The sequence below is a fragment of the Grampus griseus genome (assembly GCF_964374135.1).
Source record: "Grampus griseus genome assembly, chromosome: 7".
Classification (NCBI taxonomy): Eukaryota; Metazoa; Chordata; class Mammalia; order Artiodactyla; family Delphinidae; genus Grampus; species Grampus griseus.
The window spans coordinates 18,148,388-18,174,461 of NC_139001.1; the positions used below are offsets into that span (position 1 = coordinate 18,148,388).

At 54.2% G+C, this 26,074-nt stretch overlaps 1 protein-coding gene across 1 annotated transcript; it reads right to left on the reverse strand.

The window, feature by feature from the left end:
- Nucleotides 1-12,121: 12,121 nt before the first annotated feature.
- On the reverse strand, nt 12,122-25,985 carry STK11IP (serine/threonine kinase 11 interacting protein). Its single transcript, XM_082657839.1, has 24 exons — nt 25,877-25,985; nt 23,598-23,803; nt 23,311-23,385; nt 22,937-23,032; nt 22,431-22,538; nt 22,234-22,305; nt 21,088-21,214; nt 20,754-20,857; nt 20,529-20,624; nt 20,235-20,276; nt 19,892-20,038; nt 19,630-19,714; nt 18,790-19,086; nt 18,412-18,617; nt 17,988-18,104; nt 17,712-17,889; nt 16,129-16,353; nt 15,931-16,034; nt 14,794-14,891; nt 14,523-14,701; nt 14,244-14,325; nt 13,970-14,040; nt 13,246-13,493; nt 12,122-12,494 (listed from the first exon to the last, which is right to left on the reverse strand). The coding sequence occupies exons 1-24, from the start codon at nt 25,935-25,937 to the stop codon at nt 12,345-12,347; spliced, it is 3,174 nt and encodes a 1,057-aa protein (XP_082513965.1). The 5' UTR covers nt 25,938-25,985; the 3' UTR covers nt 12,122-12,344.
- Nucleotides 25,986-26,074: the final 89 nt, after the last annotated feature.

Consider the following 26,074-nt stretch of genomic DNA (forward strand, 5'->3'; position numbering starts at 1 on the left):
GGGGCGGGGGGGAGGGGCAGGGGATGACAGGATGCTGGACACGATGGTCTCTGTGTGGGGAAGAGGTTTAACCCTGTGACCTTGGGCATGTAATTTACCCTCTCCCAGCCCTGTCCTCACCTGGGTCTCAGCTCAACCTGAGGGAAGATTCTCTACGTTCGGAGCCGTCAGGGGGAAGAGGGGAAGGCAGCTAGTATCTGCTGAGCCCTTGGCTTTGCACCCGCAGCCCCATGCTGGGCCCTCTCCATACTCATCCTGGCTTCACCACAACAGAGATTCATGGAGCCTTGTTACCCTGCCATGGTCACAGCTGGGAAGCTGGCTGCTGACAGGGCATCATGGGTGTATGTCCCAGCCACAGCCGTTTACCGCTCCAAGCCTCTTTCAGGGAAAGAGATGTGCTCGGCCTCCCCGTCTCAAAGGGTGTGCAGAGCATGAACCATAAGGCCCACCTGAGAGCCAGCTGTGTGTAAGTAGAGTGTGTGAATTGTGCCCCAAAACTCAGGATGTGAGACCCATCTGTTATGGGTTGAATTGTGTGTCCCTCTCCACCACACACACACACACACACACACACACACACACACACACACACACACGCCACCAGTTCATAGGTTGAAATCCCAACCCCCAGTACCTCCGAAGGTGACCTTACTTGGAAATGAGGTCATACTGGGGTGGGGTGGGGTGGGCTCCTTTCCCAATATGAATGGTGTCCTTCTAAAAAGGGGAAATATGGACACAGACATACTCAGGGAGAACACCAATGTGAAGATTGGAGTTGTGCTGCCACAAGCCCAGGAACTACCAGAAGCTGAGAGAGAGGCTTGGAACAGATCCTTCCCTTGGGCCTTCAGAGGGAACAGGGCCCTGCTGGCATCTTGATCTCAGACTTCCAGCCTCCAGAACTGTGAGACAACAGATTTCTGTTGTTTAGGCTGCTCTGTTCGTGGACCTTTGTTACAGCAGCCCTAGCACACTAATACACGGCCCAATCCCTTATCGCTCTGAGCTAGGTAACGCGGTTCCAAGTCTCTACCTTGAGCGTTTCGGCAGGGCATGCCCTTGCTCAGAGACACACAGGAGACTTGGAGTTCCCCGATTGGGAACCTTTCCCAGGGCTCTCTGACCTTCAGTCTACCTTTGACACCTTTGTCCTGCTCATGGCCCCCGTCCCTGTCTTCTAGACTGTAAAGTCGGACAGCACCTGCTTTAATACCAAGACAGCCTGGGGAGGGTCTTGCCAGCCTGGGTCCTGGACATTGATGCCTTACCACCCGACTCATCCCTCTGAGGCCCCACCCTCCCCAGGAAACAGCCTGAGCCCAAGCCTCGTCTTCCTGGGGTCCTCAGAGTCCCATTCTCTTCCCAGTTGGGGAGTCCCCCACCCCATGCCCAGTCAGCAGCTTTGATCTCTAGCTTTGCAAGCCCCTTCCTCTATCCCCTAACCCCTGGGGAGTGAGATGGAGTGAAATCTCCCCTCAAAGGATCTCTAGACACCCATGCTCATCTCTCCTTCCAGGGTGGAGAAAGAGATGCTGATGGCCCCAGTTGTTTCACACCAACTCATCCTATTAGACAGCAGTGTGTGCCTTCGTTATTCCCACTCAGATCTGCTGGCATCCGGGAGGCTTTTTCACTGTGCATCTGTAATTGTCAGTCCCCTGCGGAAAGTGCCCGATGAGGTCTTCATTCCTATGACAAAAGAGTGCTCCTTGCATACACAAAGGATGGCCACTCTGTATGCATGTCGTGTGTGTGTGTGTGTGTGTGTGTGTGTGTGTGTGTGTGTGTGTGTGGTGGAGGTTTTGTTGCCCAATGATAGGAGACAGAGGCTCTGGTGATGTGGCTGCTCATTATTCCCAGCTCTCTCTTCCTCCCCAAACTACCACCTAATATTCACTATTCCCTTTAATAAATTCCTTTCCAGCTTAGAGTAGCTGCCGTTTGCAGCTCGGCGTCCTGACTGATAGAATCAGAGAAACGGGGTCTGAGTCCAGGGCACGAGCTGTACAGGCACCAGGCATTAATGGTACCAATGTCACGGAGCTGGGGGAGAGCAAGAGAGAGAATAATATCCTATTAGCAGGCCCGGGTAACCCCTGCCTCTCTTATTACGACGTCATTCCTCACCAACTCCATCCTTCAGTCCTAAAGATAACAACCATGATCATCTTATTACCTTAAATTTCGGCACAAGCCACTTTAATATTCATATTCTCATGAGCTCACAGCAACCCTCTAAGGTAGAGCATCTTTTTTTTTTTTTTTTGCGGTACGCGGGCCTCTCACTGTTGTGGCCTCTCCCTTTGTGGAGCACAGGCTCCGGACGCGCAGGCTCAGCGGCCATGGCTCACGGGCCCAGCCGCTCCGCGGCATGTGGGATCTTCCCGGACCGGGGCACGAACCCATGTCCCCTGCATCGGCAGGCGGACTCTCAACCACTGCGACACCAGGGAAGCCTAAGGTAGAGCATCTTAATCGCATTTGACAGGTGAGAAGAATGAGGCTCAGGAAGTTTAAGTGACTTGGCCAAGGTCCAAGGCTCATAGGCAGCATAACGGAGACCGAACCCAAGGGCTTCTGGCTTCATGTCTCGTGTTTATCCGCACACCCACAGCGCCCCGTGCCCACCCCCACCACGCCTTGGTGCCTTCCCACAAGTGTTAAACTTTCCGTGCCATGAGCACAAACTGAAATATACCACTCGCTCCGCGGATGAGTTTTTTAAAGAGACTTCCTCTTTGCTACTAGAAGCCATATAGGGGAGTGATCAAGCAGCACAAGTTCTTAGCCCAGCTCTGCCATTGATACTTGCATGACCTGGAGCAAGTTATTCACCCTCTATGGGCCTCAGATTCCCCATCTGCAAAATGGCAGTAAGAACAGAGTTGTTGAGAGGATGACATGAGTTCATCTGTGTGAAACACTCAGACCAGTGCCTGGCGCATAGTAAGTGCTCAATAAACACTAAGCTAGTTTCAATATTACTACAAATCAGAGACACAAAAGCCTCAGGTAACTTGAGATTTGAAAAATGATGAAATGTACACACCTGAAATAAGTAGAAGTTGGCTTATATCTCAAAGCGCAGTAAGTCTTCCAGCCAAACTGAAGATACCAACCACGCCAATTCAAAGAAGACAGAAAGATCCAAGATCTAACTCCATCAGGGTAGATTCTGACAGTCCTTGGCCAATGAACCAATCTTTGCAATTATAATCCTAACTTGGCAGGCTGAAGAGTTTCTGGAAGACGATAGGGTGTGGGTTCAGGTAGCCCCAGGTTGTCACTGAGACTGGCCTGGAATTCTTTCTTGCCAACGGTACCTCCTCCCTGTTTCCCAGAAGAGAGCACCCAGTGCCGTATGCTGTTGACTGGCCTCATGGTGAGTAAGACCTTATTTTATTTTTACTAGAGAAGTAACGTGGCTTTGATAAAAAGCCTAGACTCTGGAGTTAGAGATACCGTATATAAATGCCAGTTCATGCTTGGCACAGAATATGTGCTCAATAAATGTCATTCTTCTTATTTACTATTGTTGTTACTCTGCAGTGGTTTATCCTGTCATAATCCATGTGTCCATCAGTAAGCCTGGACTCAGTTTTGAAACAAACCCAATCCCAGGACAACACCGCCTGCCCTTGAAGTTTCTCTCGCCCTGCGGAGCCCACCTTTCAGCTCCAGAGGAATGGATTCATCTGTGCTAGGGTGACATTTTGACATATGAGTCTAGGTCCTTTCTTCTCCCCTAACCCCGCCCAAACAGTTAGCCTGCTTTGGATTTTGTCATTTGGGGGGAATGGGTGGGATGGAAAGCCAGCAAGCCTTTTTGCCTTTTGCTCATACAGAGCCGAAGTCTCAGGAAACCCAGGGAGGCCCGCAGAGGAAGAAAAAGAAAAGGTTAGCAAGACCCTCAGTGTCTTGGCCAGACACTGGGGAGGGGAGGGAGGGGTGGAGGAGCCACCCTTTGCCCTCCCCGATCAGCAAAGCAGAAGGAGGTTACCCCCCGTTCCCCGAGATGGGGGGAGGTCAGTGAGTCCTGCCAACCCCATGGAATGGGGGCTTGAAATAAAAGGTTTTTTTTTTTTTTTTTTTGCGGTACACGGGCCTCTCACTGTTGTGGCCTCCCCCACTGTGGAGCACAGGCTCCGGACGCACAGGCTCAGCGGCCATGGCTCACGGGCCCAGCTGCTCCGCGGCACGCGGGATCCTCCCGGACCGGGGCACGAACCTGTGTCCCCTGCATCGGCAGGCGGACTCCCAACCACTACGCCACCAGGGAGGCCCTAAAAGGTTGTTTTGAAAATGTTTGTAATGTTTCTTTCACTCCCAAGTGTGTAAACTGAGACCCACACACTCACTCTACACTCTACCCCAGGTGTTGGGTATACATCAGTGAAGAAAATCTGACATGGTCCCTGCCCTGGGGCAGCTTACAGACAACAAACAAGCAAAAACATAGATCATAATGATGACATGCAGCAAGCGCCACGGGGGGAAGCCCATTTACAGGGAACATTCATGTAGCAGAGTTAAGAACGTGCTCTGTAAAGAGGAGACAATTAAGCTAAGACCTGAAGGGTACGAAAGAATCAGCCATGCAAAGAGGGGTGAGTTGGGGAAGCAGGAGAAGCATCCCGGGCAGAAGGATGAGCTCGGGAAAGGCCCCGTGGCAGGAAAGGTTGGCATCTGCACAGGTATCTGGGTGCTGAGGGTCTGGATGGTGGTAGGATGCGGTATCCCTGGAACCTGGTGCCACAAGGGGGCAGATTGAAAAGGACTAGAGGGTAGGCACCCTGGAAGGTCTAAGAGGCAATAAGGTTTCAGAGAAAGAGAAGGGCCGGCGTTGAAGATCCAGCATCCCCTTGGTGAGAATCACCTTGCTTAACCTGAGTCTCAGCTTCCTCCCCTGTAAACTAGAGATCACACTTTTCCCTCAAGGTTGTACCAAGTGCAATGATGTCAATGAAATGATTAGTACAAAGTAGATGCTCCAAAATGCTGTTAGGATGATAGTCTCTTTCCATAATCTTTCCTGTCCTCATGACCCAGCTCCAAGGTGCTTTTCCCCCACTCCCTCCACGGACTCCCTCCACCTCCTTGAGAGCCAGAGCATGTCTGGTTCATCCTCATATCCCACCCCCTCCTCTCACAGAGAGCCTGGCACACTTTAGGAGCTCGGTAATGTCTGTGGCATAGAAGGCGAGTACACAAGTAGTTATAGTAACTAATAAACTGAAGAATGTTTTTGTGGAGGGCGTAGAAGTCACTGAGTCCAAGACGATCAAATGACTGAGGATGGGCCGAGAAGAAAGCATGCCATGGTCTGCTTACGTCCCCAGCAGTGTCTGAGGTTCCCTCTGAAGCACACTGGAGAAATAGCCACTCATAAACACACAGGCAGGAAGATGCAGGCTTTCCCTCTCCGCTTACAAAGGGCATTTCTAGGCAACATAGCAGGTTGTAATAACAAACAGGCAGGGTTTTTTCGTTTTTTTGTTTTTTTCTTTTTTTGCGGTACGCGGGCCTCTCGCTGTTGTGGCCTCTCCCGTTGCGGAGCACAGGCTCCGGACGCGCGGGCTCAGCGGCCATGGCTCACGGGCCCAGCCGCTCCGCGGTATGTGGGATCTTCCCGGACCGGGGCACGAACACATGTCCCCTGCATCGGCAGGCGGACTCTCAACAACTGCGCCACCACAGAAGCCCCCAGGCAGGGTTTTTAAAAACAGCATTTATTTCCTGCTTTATGATTCACATAGTGCTTCCATGTACATCACTGCACTCAACAGTTTGGTGACCTGGATAAGATATTGATTAGTCTCCTCTCCTCACTGTAGATGAAGGAGCCACAGAGCAGCAAGGGCAAGTTGCTTGCTTGTGGTTAAATAGTGAGATGCAAAACTAAACCATAATCCCGGATCTTTTGGGTCTAAATCCCCTGTGCCTTTTCCCATATGACCATCACACACACTGACTCTTGATTAGGTGGATGCAAAATGCTGCATGCACCCAGAGATGGGCAAAGCAGCCACACAGAACGGCGCGTGAAATTCCAGCCACAGCTAACCAATCTGGGCGGGGTCTTCTTAGAAGCTACCGCAGCATCTTGGCAACAGAGAAGGATGTCACCCCTCACCCCTCATGAAATGATTCATCAGCAAAGATGGACCCTCTCGCATTGAGAAAGAGGGATGGGTCTTCAAGCTGAGCTGTTCCCCTCTTCCAAAGTCTTAGGAATCAAAGCTTACACCACTCAGTTGGGCCACTGACCGCCCCCCAGGGCTTCATATAAATTTTTAATATAATTTTTGAATCATAACACATTGAGAGTTTTTTAAAATACTTTTCAGCTAAAAAGTAAATAAAACATAAAAGTCAATTCCACCCCTCTCCCCCTTCTGCCTCGTTCTCATCTTCATCCCCTACCACAGATATCTGTTTATTCCCTCCAGAATTTATTTACACAAATAGGAGCACACAGGAATGTATATTTTATCCCCTCCCACCTTATTTCTACATATGTTGTTATGTGCAATTTCAGGGAGTGAATCCTTTCCCTCCACTGCCTTGGGCCTCCACTGCCAGCAAGCCCAAGGCCAGACAGGCAATCGATAGGCACTCGTTGGAGGGGAAAGGCCAGACTGAGCGGACAAATCGATCTCCGGTGTCAGTCCAGGGTGTGTAAGGCAAGTCCTGCAGACTGACGTCTGTGCACAAGTGTCAGTGGCAAAGCAGCCCCAGTTTCTCAGAATGTAGCAGGGTCTGAGGAGGAGGTGTGTCCCGGCAACTCCTCCAGGTGGGGTGCGTCCCGGCAACTCCTCCAGGTGGGGTGCAGAGCTAAAGGTCAGACGCTCCCAGGAGTGGTAATGACCTCGGCAGGCAACACCAGCACCTCTGTCCTCTGGCTCACCAAACAAAGAGCGTCCTCAGGACAAAGGGCGCAGAGGACTTCGTTGAATTGTTACAGAAAACAAAGATGTGCCCAGAGATTTTAAGCACAAGGAAATGGAAGAAGCTCCTCTTTCAAGTCCCCCAGCCTCACACGGCTTTTCAGATGACCCTAAAATGACTGGAGATTATTCTGCTCCATCCGGACCATGACCTGATGGGGCTTCTGGGAATGTGCTTGTTGACGGGCCCGGCTTCCATGAAAGGTAGCTCTGGGCCAGAGGCTGGGGAAGGCTTTTGTCAGGACCAGCACAGCCTCTGTTTGCAGATGGTGCAAAATCACTGATGGGGAAGGGGGGTGTGCACACTGCCAAGAAAGTGGACTAATATTTTTGGGAAGTTTTAATTTGCTTCAATTAAAAATTCAGGCCAGCTCCGCACAGAACAGAAGTAGGTGAACTTATTTCCTGAAACTCTGCACCATCCTTTCTGGGCCCCTCCACCCCTGCAGAAGGAGGCTTGTCGCTGAGAGAACCTCCACCCCAGCCAGCTTTTCCCAACTGGCCAGTTCCAAGATTCACACAATTTCCTCCCCATTCTCCGGCCAGATCAGACCTGGGCCCTGCTGGGGATGGGAGAGAGAAACCACCTGGCTCCAAGAGACAGGAAAAACCTGTCTCTGGGGCCTCAGCGCCAGCCTTCCAGGTCTGGGTCATGTCTATACACTCAGGGTTCTTTTCTTCAGCTTATTGGCTCTGTATCTTACAACCAGAGGAACAGGAGAAACACTTGAGAAGATCAGATGCTTTGAACAATGCATGGAACACAGTAAGGGCTCACTAAGCCACAGCTGTTAGGTTGTTACCTTCATCAGTATTTAGGGGTGTTCCTCTATAAATCTCTAACGGAGCCTCAAATACTGGCCCCACCACATCCTCCCTGCAGTCCTGGCCCAGAGAATGTAGTTGTTTCGAGGGAGTAGTTTATGAGCCACTGGGGAACACCTTTGGCCCTGACATATGCTCTAATGGACTCTGCGATAGAGCCTGTGTCCTATTAATCTCTGTGGAGTGAAGGAATGAATAAATGCATCCATTCCCTGGGTTTATGAATGAGTATGTAATGCACATGCTTCAGGAGAAGAACAAAGCCGACCCACATGGAGGTCAGGAAAGGCACAGCTGCTCAGAGTGGCCCTAAACACCCTAACGCCTTCTCCCCCGCTGGGGCCCAGCCGTTCTTTTCCCTCCCTGGAATCCAGGGACCTCGATATGGGACTTTCAGTCCTTCATGAGGAGGGCCTGAGGCTAACTGTCCTCCAGTGGCACTGATTCTTTCCCACACGGTTCCATCCTGCCGGGGCCCAGGGTTTGCAGAGGGCTGGCTGGGTCAAGGGTGGAACAAGATCCCAGGAGGATTTAAGTCTTCTCCCCGCCCCCCAGTCCCAGGAGCCACCCCCCGCCTTGGACTTCCCCCAAACAAAGCTTTACAGTGAGGCCTAAGTTATCAGAACACATCCCTCCCTGGGGAACCCTAAGTTGAATGCCTCTAGTCAGGGGTAGGGAGTCACCCTCTAGACCACTGTGAAAGAACCACTTCCCTTGCCCTCTAGGGCCACACCTTCCAAACACTCAGTGTTGACCTTTCCAAAGGTAACAGATAGGAATTCCAGAAACATAGTGGTCTCCCAAATTCAGGTGTGCAAAAAACTAGAACTTTTTCCTCTAAAACTCAACTTTATCTTCGTGATGAGTCCCCATTTCTAACCGACAGAAAAGTCAGCCTGGTAACATTCTGATAAACTCAGCCCAATCAGTGATTTAAACTCAATCAATTCAAGTCTAACTTGGTCACTTCCCCACATGGGGGCCAGGCCTATCCCGCTCTCCTGAAGTGACCCCTGCAGCACTCTCTCAGCTGATCTCCAGGTCCCACTGCAGGCCTGCAGGATCTTCTGGGCCACCTCCCTTCTCCAGTCAAGAGAAGTCTGAGCAAATGTCACCAGCCCTATTCATTTTTTTTTTTTGATCTTGCTCAGTTTTTTTTTTTTTACTTTTTATTGGAGTATAGCTGATTTACAGTGTTGTGTTACTTTCTGCTGTACAGCAAAGTGAATCCGTGATACATGTACATATATCCACTCTTTTTTAGATCCTTTTCCCATATAGGCCATTACAGAGTATTGAGTAGAGTTCCCTGTGTTATACAAAAGGTCCTTATTAGTTATCTATTTTACATATAGTAGTGTGTATATGTCAATCCCAATCGCCCAATTTATCCCCCCCACCCCTTTCCCCCCGGTAATCATAAGTTTGTTTTCTACACCTGTGACTTTATTTGTTTTGTAAATAAGTTCATTTGTACCATTTTTTTAGATTCCACATTAAAGTGGTAGGATATTTGTCTTCCTCTGACTTACTTCACTCAGTATGACAATCTCTAGGTCCATCCATGTTGCTGCAAATAGCATTATTTCGTTCTTTTTTATGGCTGAGTAATATTCCACTGTATATATGTTCCACATCTTCTTTATCCATTCATCTGTTGATGGACATTTAGGTTGCTTCCATGTCCTGGCTATTGTAAATAGAGCTGCAGTGAACATTGGGGTGCCTGTATCTTTTCGAATCATGGTCTTCTCTGGATATATGCCCAGGAGACGGATTACTGGATCATATGTTAGTGCTACTTTTAGTTTTTTAAGGACCCTCTATACTGTTCTCCATAGTGGCTGTACCAATTTACATTCCCACCAACAGTGTAGGAGGGTTCCCTTTTCTCCACACCCTCTCCAGCATTTGTTGTTTGTAGATTTTTTTGATGATGGCCATTCTGACTAGTGTGAGGTGATACCTCATTGTAGTTTTTTTTTTTTTTTTTTTGCTGTACGCGGGCCTCTCGCTGTGGCCTCTCCCATTGCGGAGCACAGGCTCCGGACGCGCAGGCTCAGCGGCCATGGCTCACGGGCCCAGCAGCTCCGCAGCACGTGGGATCTTCCCGGACCGGGGCACGAACCCCTGTCCCCTGCATCGGCAGGCGGACTCTCAACCACTGCGCCACCAGGGAAGCCCCTCATTGTAGTTCTGATTTGCATTTCTCTAATAACTAGTGACGTTGAGCATCTTTTCATGTGCTTTTTGGCCAACTGTATGTCTTTGGAGAAATGTCTATTTAGATTTTCTGCCCATTTTTGGATTGGGTTGTTTGTTTTTTGATATTGAGCTGCATGAGCCGTTTGTATATTTTGGAGATTAATCCCTTGTTGGTTGCTTCGTTTGCAAGTATTTTCTCCCATTCTGAGAGTTGTCTTTTCATTTTGTTTATGGTTCCCTTTGCTGTGCAAAAGCTTTTAAGTTTAATTAGGTCTCATTTATTTATTTTTGCTTTTATTCACCAGCCCTATTCTTCCAGGTCCTTCCCAACTGCCATATCTCCATCTGCCCCGGTGGCCTGGGGAGCATCTGACAGGTCACTGTCCTTCCTAATTCCAAACAGGGAGCAAGGCACAGGGCCCGCCGCCCTGAGAGCCCCCCAACGTCAGGGGAGCTGCACCGACACTGCCTCTAATGCTCTTCTCTAAAAACCCTCCCCTCTCCCGCTCCAGACCTCTTATCTAGTTAAGGTCCCTTTCACATCTCTTCTTACAGCTTAGCCCTTTCACTTAAAACTGCAAGACCCAGCATCTTGTTCTCTCCAGTCAGCTGGGAGGGGTGAAAACCACCCATGAATTAATACTTCTCCTAACATCTCACCACACTCTGGAGGAAAGAAAAACTTCAAATATGGTGCATCTGGGCCTCCCCGTCCTAGACAAGTGTACGGTTATTCAGAGAGCCCCAGCGCAGGATAAAGTGCGCAGTGATCCCGCTCTAAGCGGGGCTGGCACAGGGGCCCACGCACTGCAGTGAAGGGGCAGGCAGTGCGCCCAGTGGTTTGCTGACAGCGCAGGTTTGAAGTTATATTAGCCTGGACTCATCAGGTCTCCTTACTGACGAGATCTTGGGCAAATCATCCACCTCCTCTAGGCCTCAGTTTCCTCACCTGTAACAAGATGCCACCACCTCCCAGGACCCCTGCGTGGAGCAGACTGTCAACACTGAACTCAGTGCCTGGCACGTACCTGCTCCCAAAATAAGGCCCACCCATTAGTTCTCAAAACCACACACACACTCAACCAGAGCCAGGCTCTGGGGCTCCGCGGGAATCCCCACGCTCCCTTCCCAAGCCCTTTTACCAGGACCTCTCTACACGAACGTGTGGGAGCCACTACTCCCCTTGTGTTCATTCTTGGGTGCAGGAAACAGATCCCTACTCAGGCTGGGTCAAGTCAGAATAGGGGTGTATGTAGTTCGGACCCTTCAGCGGCTCATATTCGGCTCAAATTAGCTTAAGCCGAACAGAAAAAAGGAGGGGCTCCCCTTTGGCTCACATAACCTAAAATTCCAGGGCTATCTGCCTGCGGTCACTCTGGACCCAAGGACTCCACGGACACCACCCAGACTTGGCCTTGCTTGCCCCACCTCTCAGCTCTGCCTCCCTGTCTCGGCATGGTTCCACCTCCCCTCAGGGCCAGCAGCTGCAGGCTCGTCCTCTCAGCCCTCCTGGGGGAAACTTGCGTCTTTCTCGGCTGCTCCAGCAAAAGGCCAGGACTGGGCCTTGGTAGAGGCCAAGCTGGGCCACAGGGGAATTCCTGAACCGATCACCACAGCCACAGAGACACAGGGAGAGGAGTGGGGTCAACCCAACCAGGCCCCTGGGCTGAGTGAGGCAGTACTGACAAGAAGGCAGGAACGGAAACCACCAGGTGGCTGCCCTCCCTCCACAGCCCGGCTCCACGAACCCGCTCCCCAGTCGCACTCGTATTCAGCTCCCACTGCCAATGGCCTGAGAGTCTCGTTAGTTCCCAGCTGAAACTCAGGAGAGTGACAATGTGAGTGTCCCAGCTCTTTGTTAGGCAGTGATTTCCACACCAGGCCTCATGACAGGTGCTGCTGGCTGAGGACTGGTGCCCATAGGTAGGAGTCCTACTGGATCCCATCAGAGGGGGCAAAAAGCAGGGTTGGAAGATGGGGTCTCACAGTTCAAACAGGCTGCTTGGCCTGTCCGTTGGGGAAGAGCCATGGGCGGGGCAGTTTCTGTTAGAAGTAGTAGGGGAACAGCAGGCCTCACGAGTGACACATCCAACTGCACCCATGGCATCCGGAATGGAAACAACTTTATTGATACCTGAGAAAAAGTGCAGGAGAAACACTCCTTCTGACCACTCAGCCCGTTCCCTCGGGCCAGGTCATCTGGAGGCTGGACCAGTCCTCTCACCCTGCCCCTGAGTTTTGGGTCATTTGGGGCCTTGCTGACCAGTGCCCAAAGGCCAGAGAAGTCCGCAGCCAGAGTCTGGAGAGAGAACATCTGTAGCCGTGGCTCCTGAGGCCGGGGGTGGGACCAGCATGGCAGCCTCACTGGCCAAGATCTAGAGCCTCTTGGGTCACAGTTCGAAGTCCGATGGAAAACAACTCCTCCCAGGGCTCCCGGATCCAGGCCAGCAGGGCCGTCAGCTGCTCCGGACACACAACATGGAGTGCCCAAAAGCTCTCCAGCCGGGACACCTGGCAGACAACCGGTAGTGAGGTGAGACTCACAAGGGCCACACCAGAGCAGGGGAGGCAGGGAAGGCCTCAGGAGGACCCACTGCCCCTCCCTGGTTCATGGCCTCTTCTCATCCCCAAGCCTGTGTCACTCCCCATAAAAGATCCTGACTCTGAGTTTTTTAAACAGAACCCAACCAGCCTTGACTGAAGGCCCCAAAAGGGCTTTCGCATTTACCACCTGGTTTCTTTAATCCTCCCTGTTTCCAGAATATCATCAGGTCTGGAGTCAATTCCAAGGAACTGCCTGGGCTTCAGTCCTGGCTCTGCCACTTGTGACCTGGGCAGGTTGGTTAACATCCCCAAGCCTCAGTGTCCTCAACTGTCACTGGACTAATAATCGTAGTACCTCCTCGCGTGGAAGCTGAAAGATTACACGGCTGGCACACGGGCCCCAGCAGACACGAACTCCAAGTAGCCGGGTGCTTCCGGAGGGCCTCCCAGCTGACACAAGGCTGGGCTTCAAGTCCAGGGTGTTTCTGCTGCCTACAACTGCCTCCCTCCCTACTGTCCGACCCCCCCCGTGACAGCCTCCCGGTTCCCTGCACCCTAATCCTCTGTGTTCCCCCCTACCTTGACTGCCCGTGGTAAGTTCCATACAGCCCGACACACACACACACACACGCACACACACACACACACACACACACACACACACACACACACACACACGCACACACACTGCCCCTGTCCCTCTCACACGCTCCCACACCTCGTCGTAGAAGACCAGCCGCAGGTGCTCTGGGGCCACGCGATACAGCCGCACGGAGCTCAGGCTGCTGAGTGCCTGCTGCTCCCTGACACGCACTGAAGGACCTGGCCCGGGGGGTGGGGCCTTCTCAGAGGCTTCGCCCGATGCCGCTGGAAGAGGGGCCTCTGCCTGGGACCCTATAGGGTCCTCCTCTAACAGGTACAGGGTGGACAGAGTCAGCAACAGGGACACAGGGCAGGTAGAAGGCCCTGGAGGGAAAGAGGCAGGGTGAGGCCTGGAGGAAAAGGCCATGGAAGAGCCCAGACCCCCCGGGCAGCGTCCCAGCGCTGCTCAGAAGAGGAATGACCACACTGAGGCAGCCACAACGCGGCCTGTGCCTCTGGGGGCCAAGGCCCCCCCTTTCCCAAACGCCAGGGCTCTCCAGCCTCCAAGACCGCTGAGGCCCAAGACGAAGGGGACCTGCCTGACCACCCCACCTCCCCGTCGGAAAGGACCAGCTCTCGTCTTCACCACAAGGAAGAGGTGGAGCAGACCCAGACGATCTGGGCCCAGAAGCAAAGGTCTCTGAGCCACGGACGCCCCAGGGCACCTCCTGGCCCCTCCCAGAGGGGCAGGGAACACCAAGGCTGTTATTTGGGTGGGAAGTCCACATCCCAGCACTGAGAATTGCTACAAAGGCACGGAGAGGCGCTGGGGGGCTGGGGGGCCGGGGCAGTGGCCTCACCTTCAACCAGGAATGCCCGAAGATAGAAGAACCGGAGAGGCTCCAAGGAAGGGTCTGTCTCTAGCAACGGCCTGGGGAGAAGGTGGCAGGCCCAGGAAGGAGTAGTCAGCCAGGGGATGGGAAGTACCACGACGGGGTAGAGTGGGGAGAAGGCCAGGCCCGGGTCAGGAGGCATGGGCGCTCAGGGCCCGACCAGGGGCTTGTGGAGAGAGGGCCTGTGCTCCACGAGCAGCGTCTGGGCCTCAGCCTGGCCTCAGCCTCCTTATCGACTCACCAGAGCCGATGCTTCGGGGTCACCTCCTCCTCCGTGGCGCTGACGCTGCTCCTCCGGGTCGGGGGCAGAGACTGCAAGACATCTGGACAGAGCCAGCCAGGGACAGGGATCCCTCAAAGACTCCATCCCAACCTCTCAACACCTTCCCATCCTCTGCACTGCGGAACTTCCAAGAGGGATGGGTCCCGTTACCTGGCTGTCTCCGCTGCGGGCACCAGAGCTGGCGCTGTGGCCCTCGGCCCCCACCCCACCCTCCCTCCTCCCCCTTCCCTCTCTCACCCGTAAGCTCCTCCAGGAAGGCCCGGCAGTGCCTGGCATCTCGGGGCAGCAGGACACAGCCACCTGCCCCGGCCGCCCACTCCAGCCGCAGGCTCTGTCCTGCCAGGCCCAGCTCTATGCTACTCAGATCCTGCAGGGGAATGGCCAGGGTCGGCTGCAGCCAGCCAGCCGGAGGCCCGCTGTGGAGACAGTGAGGGCAGAGCGGCAGGAATGAGTGAGAGCATGGGGGCCCCGGACGGACCCCTCCCTGGCCATGGCCCCGCTCACTCACCGGATCTCCCCTGTCACCTTCAACACGTAGAGCCTATGATCAGACACAACCGCGAGACACAGAAACTCCCCAGGGTGCCCTGCCAACACCACTGGCACCTAAGGGGAAGAGTAAGTTGATGTGAAACAGAGAGAACTAGAGAGGCGGCTGCCAGGCTGAGGGCCGAGCTACCGGTGACCCTGCGCGTCCATCCCAGGCTCTCCATCAGCCTTGCTCTCTATCCCACAGCCCCGCCTGCACTCAGACCCACGGCAGGCTCTCAGCAGGTCTCCCTGCCTGTCATCTCGCCCCCTCCAATCCACCCTCTGACAGAACAACTGTGCCCAAACAAAAAACCAATTGCCGCTCCCCTGCTTCCAAGGCCTGCAGTGGCTCCCGCAAGACTCAGGGTCAAGTCCAAACTCCGTGGCCGACACAAGACAATGCTCCTGCATGACCCCTGCCTGCCTGTTCAGACTCCTCTCAGGACCCCCACCCTGTGGCTGTCCCAATCACAGCCAGTTCTCCCCACTAGCTACTCTCTCAGGTCTCCATGCATTTGCTGCTTCCTTGTCCTAGAACATTCTTTTCCTCCCTCCTCTGTAACTCATCCTTCAAGACTTCGTTTAGCCACCACCACAGGAAGGGGACGCTTCCCTGGCCCACACAGGCTGGGTCAGATGCCCCTCTACGGCCTGAGTCTGATTCCAGCACCTTCACACCGCGTCATGACTGACTGCTCCTCACACCAGAGGAGAAGATGGAGGGCGAGACCCATGTACTCTAGATCCTTAGTGTCCTGCAGGGCTCAGAGCTCCACAGAGAGGGTCTGATGGCGTGGGGGATATACAATAACGGCTGGAGACCCCATTTACTAAGCGCCAGGGGCTGCACCAGGCAGCCTGCAGACATCGGCTCTCACGTGTGCTCCACACCCCGTGAGGTAGGCAGTATCCTCCCCGTGGTAGAGGGGAGACAACGGAGACTCAAATACCAAGAAACATATTCACAGCCACACTGAGAGCAGCTGCCGGAGTTTAAACCAGAAGCCAGACCTGGAGGCTCCAGCACAACCGCCTGGACACACTTTGCTGTGGTGGAAACAGGCGGAAACCCTGGTCAGTTGGGGCCACAGGGCAGAGCCAGGCTGGCACAGACCTTGAGGCAGCACTGGAACTCCTCTTGGGCATCGGTGAACACCTCAACGTCCAGGAAGAGCCGGAGTCGGTGGTCCACAGAGCGGAGGCCACGGCGCTCAGGGGCTGGCGGCAAGCAGTGGGCCGTCAGCCTGCACCGGCCACCCTGGCTCCAGTGCCCCTCCCCCGAACATCCCCGTCTCTGTTCGCCTAGACTCACGGGGGCTGAGGCTCCAACTGTGGCAGTCACGGGAGGCCGGTGCCTGAGATGGGGCACTGCCGGCCCTGGTGCCGTACGCACTGTGGCCAGGAGGGCCATGGACGGGGCTCGGAGACTGCGAGGGGGCCGGCGATTGCTCTCCCTGCCTCTGTTTCCCACTGGGGGTTCCAGGGGACAGGAGAACCACGTGATCACTGCCACAGTTTGGACACACAGCAGGCGATTCTGGAGGGAGGATGGGCACAGTCCCGTGAATCACACACACAGCACCACACCCCCTTGCTGTGCTCACAGCACTCCCTCCCCACTCCCCCATCTCCAGCTTCACATGCTAGCTCCAGGCACACCCAACCCACCTGATGCCCTCTGCAGGAGCGGCTGCTGACCAATCGCTCCCCGCCCCAGTGAGGGATGAGCAAGCCCGGAGCCTCGGCCCACAACCTCAACACACCCTGCCTTCTCATCTCAGGTTGTCTCAGAGAGGGCCAAACTCAGCCAGGCCTTGCTCTGGGTCCCTCTCACAGCCTTGGGCTGGGCATACACTTGATGTCTGAAAGCCCCAAATCAACAGATAAGGGTCCGATTCCAGGCTCCATTACTTGAAGGCTGTCATCTAAGCAACTCTGACAAGCCACCTAAGCGTTCTGTGCCTGGTGCCTCATCTGTGAGACAGGGATGATGATGGTATCTATCTTAGAAGGTGGTCAGGACGAGGGAATGGAATCGGGTAAAGATTCCAGGACACAGATCAGCGATGAGAAAGGAAACATTCTTTGAGCAGCTACAACGCACTGGGAACGTGCTAGACCCTTTGACGTTGTATCAAAACTCTCCTGAGGGCTTCCCTGGTGGCGCAGTGGTTGACAGTCCGCCTGCCGATGCAGGGAACACGGGTTCGTGCCCCGGTCCGGGAGGATCCCGCATGCCGCGGAGCAGACTGCGCCTGTGAGCCATGGCCGCTGAGCCTGTGCTCCGCAGCGGGAGAGGCCACGGCAGTGAGAGGCCCGCGTACCGCAAAAAAAAAAAAAAAAAAAAAAAATCATACATTTCAACGCAGGTGTTACCAAACATATTTCTTTCTTCTTCAGTGTCTTCAAAGACATGGCTTTGACTGGTCTATAATGGAAAAACCTCTCGTCTTAGAGAACAGGATGTGAAGAGATGCCACGAGGCACTACTGGGTATCAAGTAGCTCACAAGGTCAGTCAGGGAAGGACAGTCTAAGCCAACTCCCACAGCATCCTACCCAGCGGCAAGACAACCCAGCACTGCAGTGGGGGCTCAGGAGGTTTTATGTAGTTTCTGACATATTAGTCAAAAGAAGGAGGGAAAGGCTCCAAGTTATGAAAAATTAATGGGTATGTTTAAGCAGTTACAGAGACAGTATTTCCTGACTTTAAAGGGGGAAAAAGGATGTAATTTCTTTTCTTTCTTTTTTTGGTTTTAATTTTTCCTCCAGGCAGAAAAGTTGGTCCCCGCTCCTTTCTGCCCTAGGGCTCCCCCTGCCCACTCCCACCTCAAAACCATTTTCCCTGAAGCAGCAGGAGGCGCGTGGGTAGGGAGGTCAAGGGCAGGGCTGGTACCTGTCTTCCGGAACAGAGGCCTCCAGCCTTCCTCACCGTCCAGTCCCGACCTGGGCTCCTCTGGCTTGAACTCGTGGCCACAGCGCAGACACTGGAGTCTGCCGCCGGGAGGGTCCCTCGCCTCCCCAAGCTGATGCTTCCCCAAGGTGGCTGCTGGGGTCAACACAGCCAGCAGCTCCTGAAACAGGGCAGGCCAAACAGCGCCGTGAGCAGGACCCCAGCCCTCGGGCTTCCAACTTCCCGCAGCCTCCTGGGCCCCACGCCAGGCCCCGTCACCTGGACAGCGGCCTGGGCATCTGGCTCCAGCACCACATAGCGACGCAACTGCCGCTCGGGGCAGATGTAGGAGAAGTGGAGAACGAGGACGGGGCCCCCAGGGCGTGGATCTGAGCCCTGCGCAGGAAGAGGGGGTCGGAGGGATGAGGGTTATACTGAGAGCGTGGAGGAAAACAAAGCTCTGGACTCCGTCAAAATGCTTTTGCTGACCGCCATGCTCCAGCCCAGAAGCTCTGCTCCTCAGCCCAGCCTCCCAGGCCGCCTGGGGCCCACCTTGCCCCGCTCAGCGCCCCTCCGAGGCTCTAAGCTCAGAGAGAGTGTGGGAAGCACGCCGCCCAGTGCCTGGCGCCCGACGCCATGCTGTCAGAGCCGGCTCCCATAGAAGCCCAGCACCGCTTCCAGAAGCCCGGCTCCCGTCGCTCACCTCGGGCACCGGCTCGCTCTGGGTCTGGGTCTCAGCCTCTATCTCAGCTGCCTCGAGACTCTGGAGCTCAAGCCGTTCCAGGGTTCGAGCTGCTTGGAGCTCCACCTCAAACAGGTGGCCAGCAGTGACCCAGAGAAAGCATTCCCTGCCCCGCAAGCCCTCGGGCCCCTCCAGGGGACACACCAACATGGGGTGGCAGAGCTCCACTGAGGAGAGACCAAGAGAGGGACCCTGTAAGGAGAGACAGGCAGCCAAGACTCTGCCCCCCGTGGGGTGGCCGTCCATTCCCAAGGGGTCAGCCACCCCGCACCTGGGGTCTCCTAACTCCCAGACGCGCCCCACCACTGGCCCCAGCCTCCACGCCCACCGCGCACTCACCCTCCACTCCGCGTGGCTCCTGCCCCTCCTCCTCCTCCTCTTCCTCTTCCCCTCCCTCCTCTTCCTCCTGCGGCTCTGGCTCCACCCCGACCTCCTCTGCCTCTTCCTGTGCAGACTCCGTCTCAGGGGGCGGAGGGCTGCATACAGTCTCTGGGCTCGGGGTGCCCGGACGCAGGGTGCCTAGGGCAGGGGTCCCGGAGGCCTGCAGGTGATTCCTGTACTGCAGCCAGTCACGGCCAAAGCGGTCCCGGAAGCTGTTCATGAGCTCCAGTTCCCGATGCTGCTGCACAAACCACCCTGGGCAGGCGGGGGAGAGCAGTTTAGCGAGCCCAGACCGCCACAGTCCCCGGCGGCCCCGGCCTCTTCTGAGCGTGCCCCTCAGGGTGAAGGAAAAGGGGCTGCGACGGCAGGGGGAGAGCCAGGTCAGAAGGAGCACGGCCCAAAGCGCCTTCTGTGGGACACCGTGGTCACGTGCGACTCAGAAGCACGCAGCACCTGCTGCTTTGGGAGACTGGACAGACCGAGCAGCACATTTAAGGTCCTAAGGCATCCTGAAGAAACTACTTAACTCTCGTTTAACACAGCTTTTCCCAGACTGATCGGGCCACGGAATCCTTTCATCACCTGACCTCTGACATCCAACAAAAACAGTGTTCTTTGAAAAACCCTTTGATAAGTGCTGCCCAGGAGCAGTCTCTTCTCTCTTCCCCAGACTAAAAGGAAAGAGGAAGGACGACGAGGCCCCTCACGATGCTCCACTCCACCAAAACTAAAAGTCCTCCCAGCCAGAGACTGGAGCGCGCTGGACGGGGGCGGGGGGCTGGCGAGGGGCTAACTCACCAGCCGGGGAGGGGTCCAGAGTCCGGGGCTCCGGGTCCGTATCACTGGGTTCCGAGATACTCGCCCGCCTCACACGGACTCGGCTCTGAGGTTGGGTAGAGGGACCACATTCTATGAAAGCCAGGGGCCTGACACCCAACCTGCCCAAGATACACACCCACAGGCAAGGATAAGCCCTTACTTACTCCCAGTGCATTGGCTAACCAGAGCCGCCATTGAGGCACCCAACCCCGGGCACGAGGCAGCCTAGGACACCGTTTACCTTAACCTTACGAACCGGGGGCTGGACCACAACGCCCCCCGACGAGGGGCTGTCACTCAAGTCAGCGCCGCCGGAGGTTTCTGTGGTACTCCCCACCGGCCGGGGCAGAGGTGGGGCCATGGGGCCAAGGCCTGAGGATGGGGAGGTCTGGCGTGGGGCAACAGGAAGGAGAAAGAGGTCGGAGCCAGGGAGCACCTCTGTCCCGCCCGAGCTCGCTGAGAGACGGGACCCGCTTGCAGCTGAGCAGGCAGCCCCCTCCTGCACAGCCCTCTATTTTCCTCAGCCAGTGCCCTCCCTTCACATCCTCCCAAGTCGATCCCGCCATCATTCCCACCACACGAACCTGAAAATCAGTCAGTGACAAGGCCTTCCCATCAAGAAGGAACTGAGTGAAGATAAAAGGGGAGGGTAGTGTCGGTGGGGAGCACACGCCCTGGGGAGCCCCAAGCCAGGGCTGGGGGTCCTCCTAGCCCTGTAAGCACCAGCAGGGTCGGCAAGGGGGAACAGCATGATAGGCAGGGGGTCCGAGGCCTTGGTCCCTAGCCTAGGGATGGGGGTGGAAAGGCAAGAGGGTGCAGGGGCTGGGGAGGCCTGGGCAGGAAAGGGAAGGCAGAGCAGACGCGGGAAGACCACTCACCCCAGCAGCAGCGTCCCTGGCACGGGGCGACAAGCACCGGGCGGTGGCCGCTCGGTGCTCAGGGTGGAACCACAAAGGGTTCCCCTCCAGGCAGAGCTGGGGACAGGAAGAGGAGGCTGAGGCAGGCCTCGGGCACCCCCGTGTGAGGAGGGATGCTGAGCGGCTCAGCGTGGGGGCGAGGGAGGGAAGGAAGGAGGGGCGCAAAGCTAGCTCCTCGGTCCTCACCTTGCGGAGCTCAGCCAGCAGCCACAGTGGCGACAGCTCCCTGTGTCTTTCCAGCAGGTTGTAGGCCACATCCAGGTGCCGCAGGTTCCGCAGCTGCTCCAGGCCTGGGGCAGGGGTGAGAGGGGAGGAGGGGCATGCGGGTGAGCAAGAGTGGAGGGGGTGGGGGGCACAGCAGAAAGGCCAGCCTGGGCACCTCAGACCTGCCCGAAGGCCGCATGAGAGGCTCTGGGGGCACACGGGTCCCAGGCTGCCCTGAGTCTCACACTGCCGCCGTTCCCCTCCACGTCTGCCCTGTCCTCCCCTACAGCCTGGCCGCCCCATCTCCCCCACTCACCGTGCAGGCTCTGGAGCTCATTGCCTCGTAGTATCAGGGTCCCCAGAGCAGCCCCCGAGGGTCCCATTCTCGGCACCAGACGCAGATGGTTATAGGAGATGTCCAGATGGCAGAGCTCAGACAAGTCCTGGGAGCGGGTGGGGGTGAGGAAGATTCTCTCCTTGACCAAACTCTAGTCAGGCTCCTCTGAACCCTCTTCTCAACTAGGCCTCAACCTTGGCCTATAAAGACTGTCAGCACAAATGATTTCATCCCCCCCACCTCCCTCCACATTAAGGCTTGCACAAATCTACCAGTTTCCGATAGCTCCAGAATGACAACTCCAGTCCCCTTACACTGCTGCCCAGAAAAACTCAAGGCTGCCAGAAGGACTTAGTTTGCTCCAGCCAACGCCTGAAGATAGGGCCCAGGTCTCCCAGCCTCCATGGGACTTCGAAAAGTGCCAGTTAGCAGACCAGACAGGTTTCACACAGACCAATGCCCGTTTCCTGCTTTTTGTAAATTTCCACTTCCCTGACTTCAGAGGAACTCGTCTAGAGTTTGGTCAAGGAGAGAATCTGCTCAAGGCCCCCATCGTCCCCCTTTCCACTAGCTCACTCTCCGCTGAGAACGCCCACCGATGCACAAATCAAACTTGAGTTCAGTTCACGCTGAATAGCTTATTACTGATTAAAATAGTTTTACTACTAATCAAATATCACAAATAGTTTATTACCATTTTAACTAGTATCCAGCTTTATCTAACAGGGAGACATGGGAGAAGTGTCCTTCATCCTCACCACGAAAGCTACCCTTTTCTGAGCTAGGCACTGGGCTAAGTAACATCAGATACCGTTCACAATCATTTTAATACAATAAAAGTAGATACTCCTAGGATGTGCACTTTACAGATAAAAAAATTGAGAGACTAACTAATTTGTCCCAAATCACACAGGGATAGGAGTTGAGATTTGAACACTGCTTTGTCTTATGCTGGAATCTGTGCCTCCAAACAGTATCACCTCCCAGAATGTGGCTCCAAGGGGGTTAGGGGCCTGGGGGCGAGGGCAAGGGCAAGGTGGGAGCAAAAGGAGTCCAGGAGAGAGGGTCAGAGCGGAACAATCAGAGGCCCCAGTGGCTGGGGCCAGCCAGGCTGTTCCTACTCACCATCAGGAAACCCTCACAGTCCTGGACCTGATTGTGGCTCAGGTTCAAGAAGCGCAGAGCTGACAAGAGACGCTGAGGGAGGATGGGGAAAGGAAGTGGAAAATGGGACGCCCCCAGGCAGCCAACTGGCCCTCCTCCCTAAGGACCCATCCCTGTCGTTCCCCAGCTCCCCAAAGCCCCTTCTGAGGCTCACTCACCAGGGAGCTGTCCAAGGCAGTCAGAGTGTTGTAGCTGAAGTCGGCAGAGAGCAGAGCCAGCCAGGGCAGGGCGGAGCAGAGGTCCCCACCGCAGGCTGAAAGGAGCTCCTGCGCAGGCAGGCAGGCGCTGTTACCTCCACTCTCCCCTCCCTACCATGCCAAGACCACGCTCTATCAGCCGGCCGTTCATTCACTCTTTATACACTGAACTCAGTCTGGAGATGAAGACTTAAAGAAAGCCCAGGGCCCTGTCCCCAAGGAGTTCACCGTGGGCAGAGCAGGGAGGCAGACATGAGGATATTGCATACAATATGCTAGGTGTGACTGTAAACATACGGACAGGCACAGAGTGCTGCAGGAACACAGCAGAAGAAGCAAGGACACTGGGTCCAGAGGGAGGTGGGAGGCAGGAGGCAGGGAAGGCTGCAGAGAAGGGGGAACCCCAGAGCTTGGTCCTCCACATCTCTCAGGACAAGGCATCCACGTTCACCCCTCACCCTCCTCACCTCTAATGCCTGGAGGCTCCTGCTGCAAATCAGGGTCTCCAGCTGGGAATAGATGGCACGGAGGCCATGGAGGCAGTGGAGGGGGACACCTCGGAGCTGGGGCAAGGGAAGGGAGGGAGGGAGGAAGACTGAACTTCACAGAAGACAGAGGTCTCATCCCCGCCTCCCAACAGGGAGGCAGGAAAAGATGACGAAGCCACCTATGGTTCAGGGCAGCATTAAGTGGATGAGAGTGGGTGGCACAGCACTGCAGAGCAACCAGCACACTCAGGTCTGCCCCCGACACCCCACCAAAAGAGGCCACATCTCTTTCTCTGCCCCAAATGGCTGCTCATGCTGGGTTTTGTGCACCGACATCCCCCAACACCCCATACCTCCAGCTGCCGAAGGGACTTGAATGGAAAGATTTTGATGGGCCCTGGGAGGCCAAGACCTGGGACATGGACCAGCTTAAAAAAAAACAAAAAAAAAACACTCAGGTCACTGAGGTCCAGCACATGTCCGTTTCCTTGGCCTCTCTTCCCTAGCACGGCCAAGCACAGCTCTCACCTCATCTGAATCCGGGCCCTGCAGACTTCGTGCACTTAGGCCGTACCCCCAGCCCCGCCTCCACTGCTCTTTTGGGCTTTTTGTATATCCTACCCCATTCCCACCCCAGAACCTTGAGTGAAAGTGTTTTCTGCAGCACGTCGAAGAGGAACTGAAGCTGGAGGATGACGGGAGAGTCGGCAGGGTGGGAAGGCAGAGCCACAAAGCCTGTCTGGCCAGGGCCCCATGGCCCCAGGTGCAGCTCAAATACGTGGTTCAGCTGCTGCAGTGCGGCAGTGAGCAGGCTCAGGGTGCTACGGCCAGACAGGACTGCATCCCCTGCAGGGAGAGGGGCAGACAGGAGGAGCACATAAGAAAAGGCTCTTCCCTTTTATTCTAAGACTTGTGACCCCAGCATACACCCACTCCAACCCGTACTGTCGATCCTCCACTACAGGATCAAATTTTTACCTCTTTCTTGCTCAAAAGTCTTCAACGGCTCCCCTCTACCTTCAGAAACTCCTAACTTTTCAGCCTGATATAGCAGACTGCTTCGCTACAAGACTCCAACTTTTCTAAATATTCCTTCACCTTCTGCTCAAAAGAGCCGGGCCTACTCACAGTGCTGGAAATACAGTCGACTTGGTTCCCAGCTTCCTCATTTTCTGACACACCCCCTTCCACTCTGCCCAGCTTGAGACGTACCTTCTCTCCCGGAAGCTTTCTCAACACACAACACTGCTGAACTTTTTCCCATAATCACTCATTTTACATTAAAGTTGATTGCTTTGTCTGTATTTTTTTTCTGATTGCAAAAGTAACATGCACACTTACAGAAACTTTCAAACAACACTAAAATGCATGTCATGGAAATAACCACTCTACAGCACTAAGGTATTGTTATTGCTCTCCATGTTAAAACTGCTTTCTCCAATGAGACTCTCATCCTTGAGGGCATCTTTGGTATTCATTACTGCAACTAAAAAAGTACAACTACAAGGTAGGCGAAGGGAATTTTTTTAAAGTTTTTTGAAAAAATAAGGATTGACTAGAAGGATTTTGCAGAAATAGTACAGACAGGTCCCTCATACCTTTAAAATTTAATCCCCAATGGTTATATTTCATATGGAGTACAATATCAAAACCAGGAAATTGGCATTGGTACAATGTGTATATATAGATCTATGCTATTTTGCTACATGTAGATTCCCGTAACCACCACTACAATCAAGATACAAATCTATTCCATCACTGCCACACTCTCCCTCCTGCTACCTCTTTAGTCACTTGTGTCCCTGCACATGCACGCGTGCACGCGCACACACACACACCATCAGCCCTAACCCCTGGAACCAAGTCAGATTTCTGCTGAATTATCAAATCCTACAACCTTGTATGAAGGATTTTCTATGTACTAAACACTGAGGAGATACAGACAAGGTTCAAGGATTCTCCCCACCCTCAAAGAGCCTCCCAGTCTACAAGCAGAGATAAGACATGTGCACAGTTAATACTACAAGCCAGAAAGTAAAAATGCTATAGAGATTCCACAGATACCATCAATAGGAGTGCAGAGTGATGGAAGGCAGCTAACGTTGAGTAATATGTGCCAGACATATGTTACTTCATTTAAATGTCATCAGAATCTCCTAAGAAGCACTGCTAACACTCTCTTACAAATAAGGAAATTGGACTTAAAAGAAGAATCTCGATTGAGATCATACAGCTGGTAGGAAGTTGTCCATCTGATTTCAAAGCCAGGACTTGTTCTACCACAACTAATGCCATCCATTACTGAACAACGACTATGGCTCCACTGTGCCCAGGCTCCGAGGAAAGAAATTATAATAATTACTACCAATTTTGAGCACTTACTATATATGCAATCGTTGTTCTAAATGCTTTATGTGAATTAAAATTAATCCCCATAGCAACCTTTAAGATAAGTACAATCATTATGTCGTTCTGCTGGTGAGGAAAAGTAAGGCTCAGAAAACTTAAACAATTTGGTCAAGTTTGAAAGACTTGGGATTCCAACCCAGGTGGGTCTGACTTCAAATCTCGTGCTTTTAATTATGCTAAACTTAGTGCTTTGCCACAGAACGAGGATTATGACCAGTCCTTGGTCTCGAGGGGCTTACGGCCAAGTAACCATCACTTCCCTCTGAGAGTATCAGAGAACGCATGAAGGAAGTGGCACTGGAGTTTGGCCTCGAAGGATGGCTAAGGTCTAGACTGTCAAAGACAAAGAACAACAGAACGAACAAACCCCAGAGAAGTAAAGAAATGAATTCTTCGACACCCAAACCCTCGGAACCCTAAACAGCTGTAACCTCACGACTCTTACGGGGCGTGTCTCTGGAAGGTAGGAAGTACCCCATCTCGCCCCAGCCCAACCAGAAGTCTACCCACCGGACTCACGCAGCAGCCCAGCGAGCTTCCACACCAGGGAGTCCCGCGGGGCGGTAGTCATGGCCACAGGACGCTGGGGGCGGAGCCTGAACAAAGAGGAAGCGGAAGAGCTTCAGGTGGGTAGTAGTGCCAAAAGGCCAAGACGTCCGCGCAAACCGAGGCCTCGCCGAGAGAAAAACAAACAAAAAAGAGGGCGAG

What these genes read in the sequence shown, in the direction of transcription:
- STK11IP (XM_082657839.1), bottom strand. Translation starts at nt 25,937, where the DNA reads ATGACTACCGCCCCGCGGGACTCCCTGGTGTGGAAGCTCGCTGGGCTG. An exon ending in TGCTGGCTGAGCTCCGCAAG is followed by an intron (nt 20,625 to 20,753) that starts GTGAGGACCGAG and finishes TCCTGTCCCCAG; the next exon opens with CTCTGCCTGGAGGGGAACCC. An exon ending in GGAGCCACGCGGAGTGGAGG is followed by an intron (nt 18,618 to 18,789) that starts GTGAGTGCGCGG and finishes GTCTCTCCTCAG; the next exon opens with TGGAGCTCTGCCACCCCATG.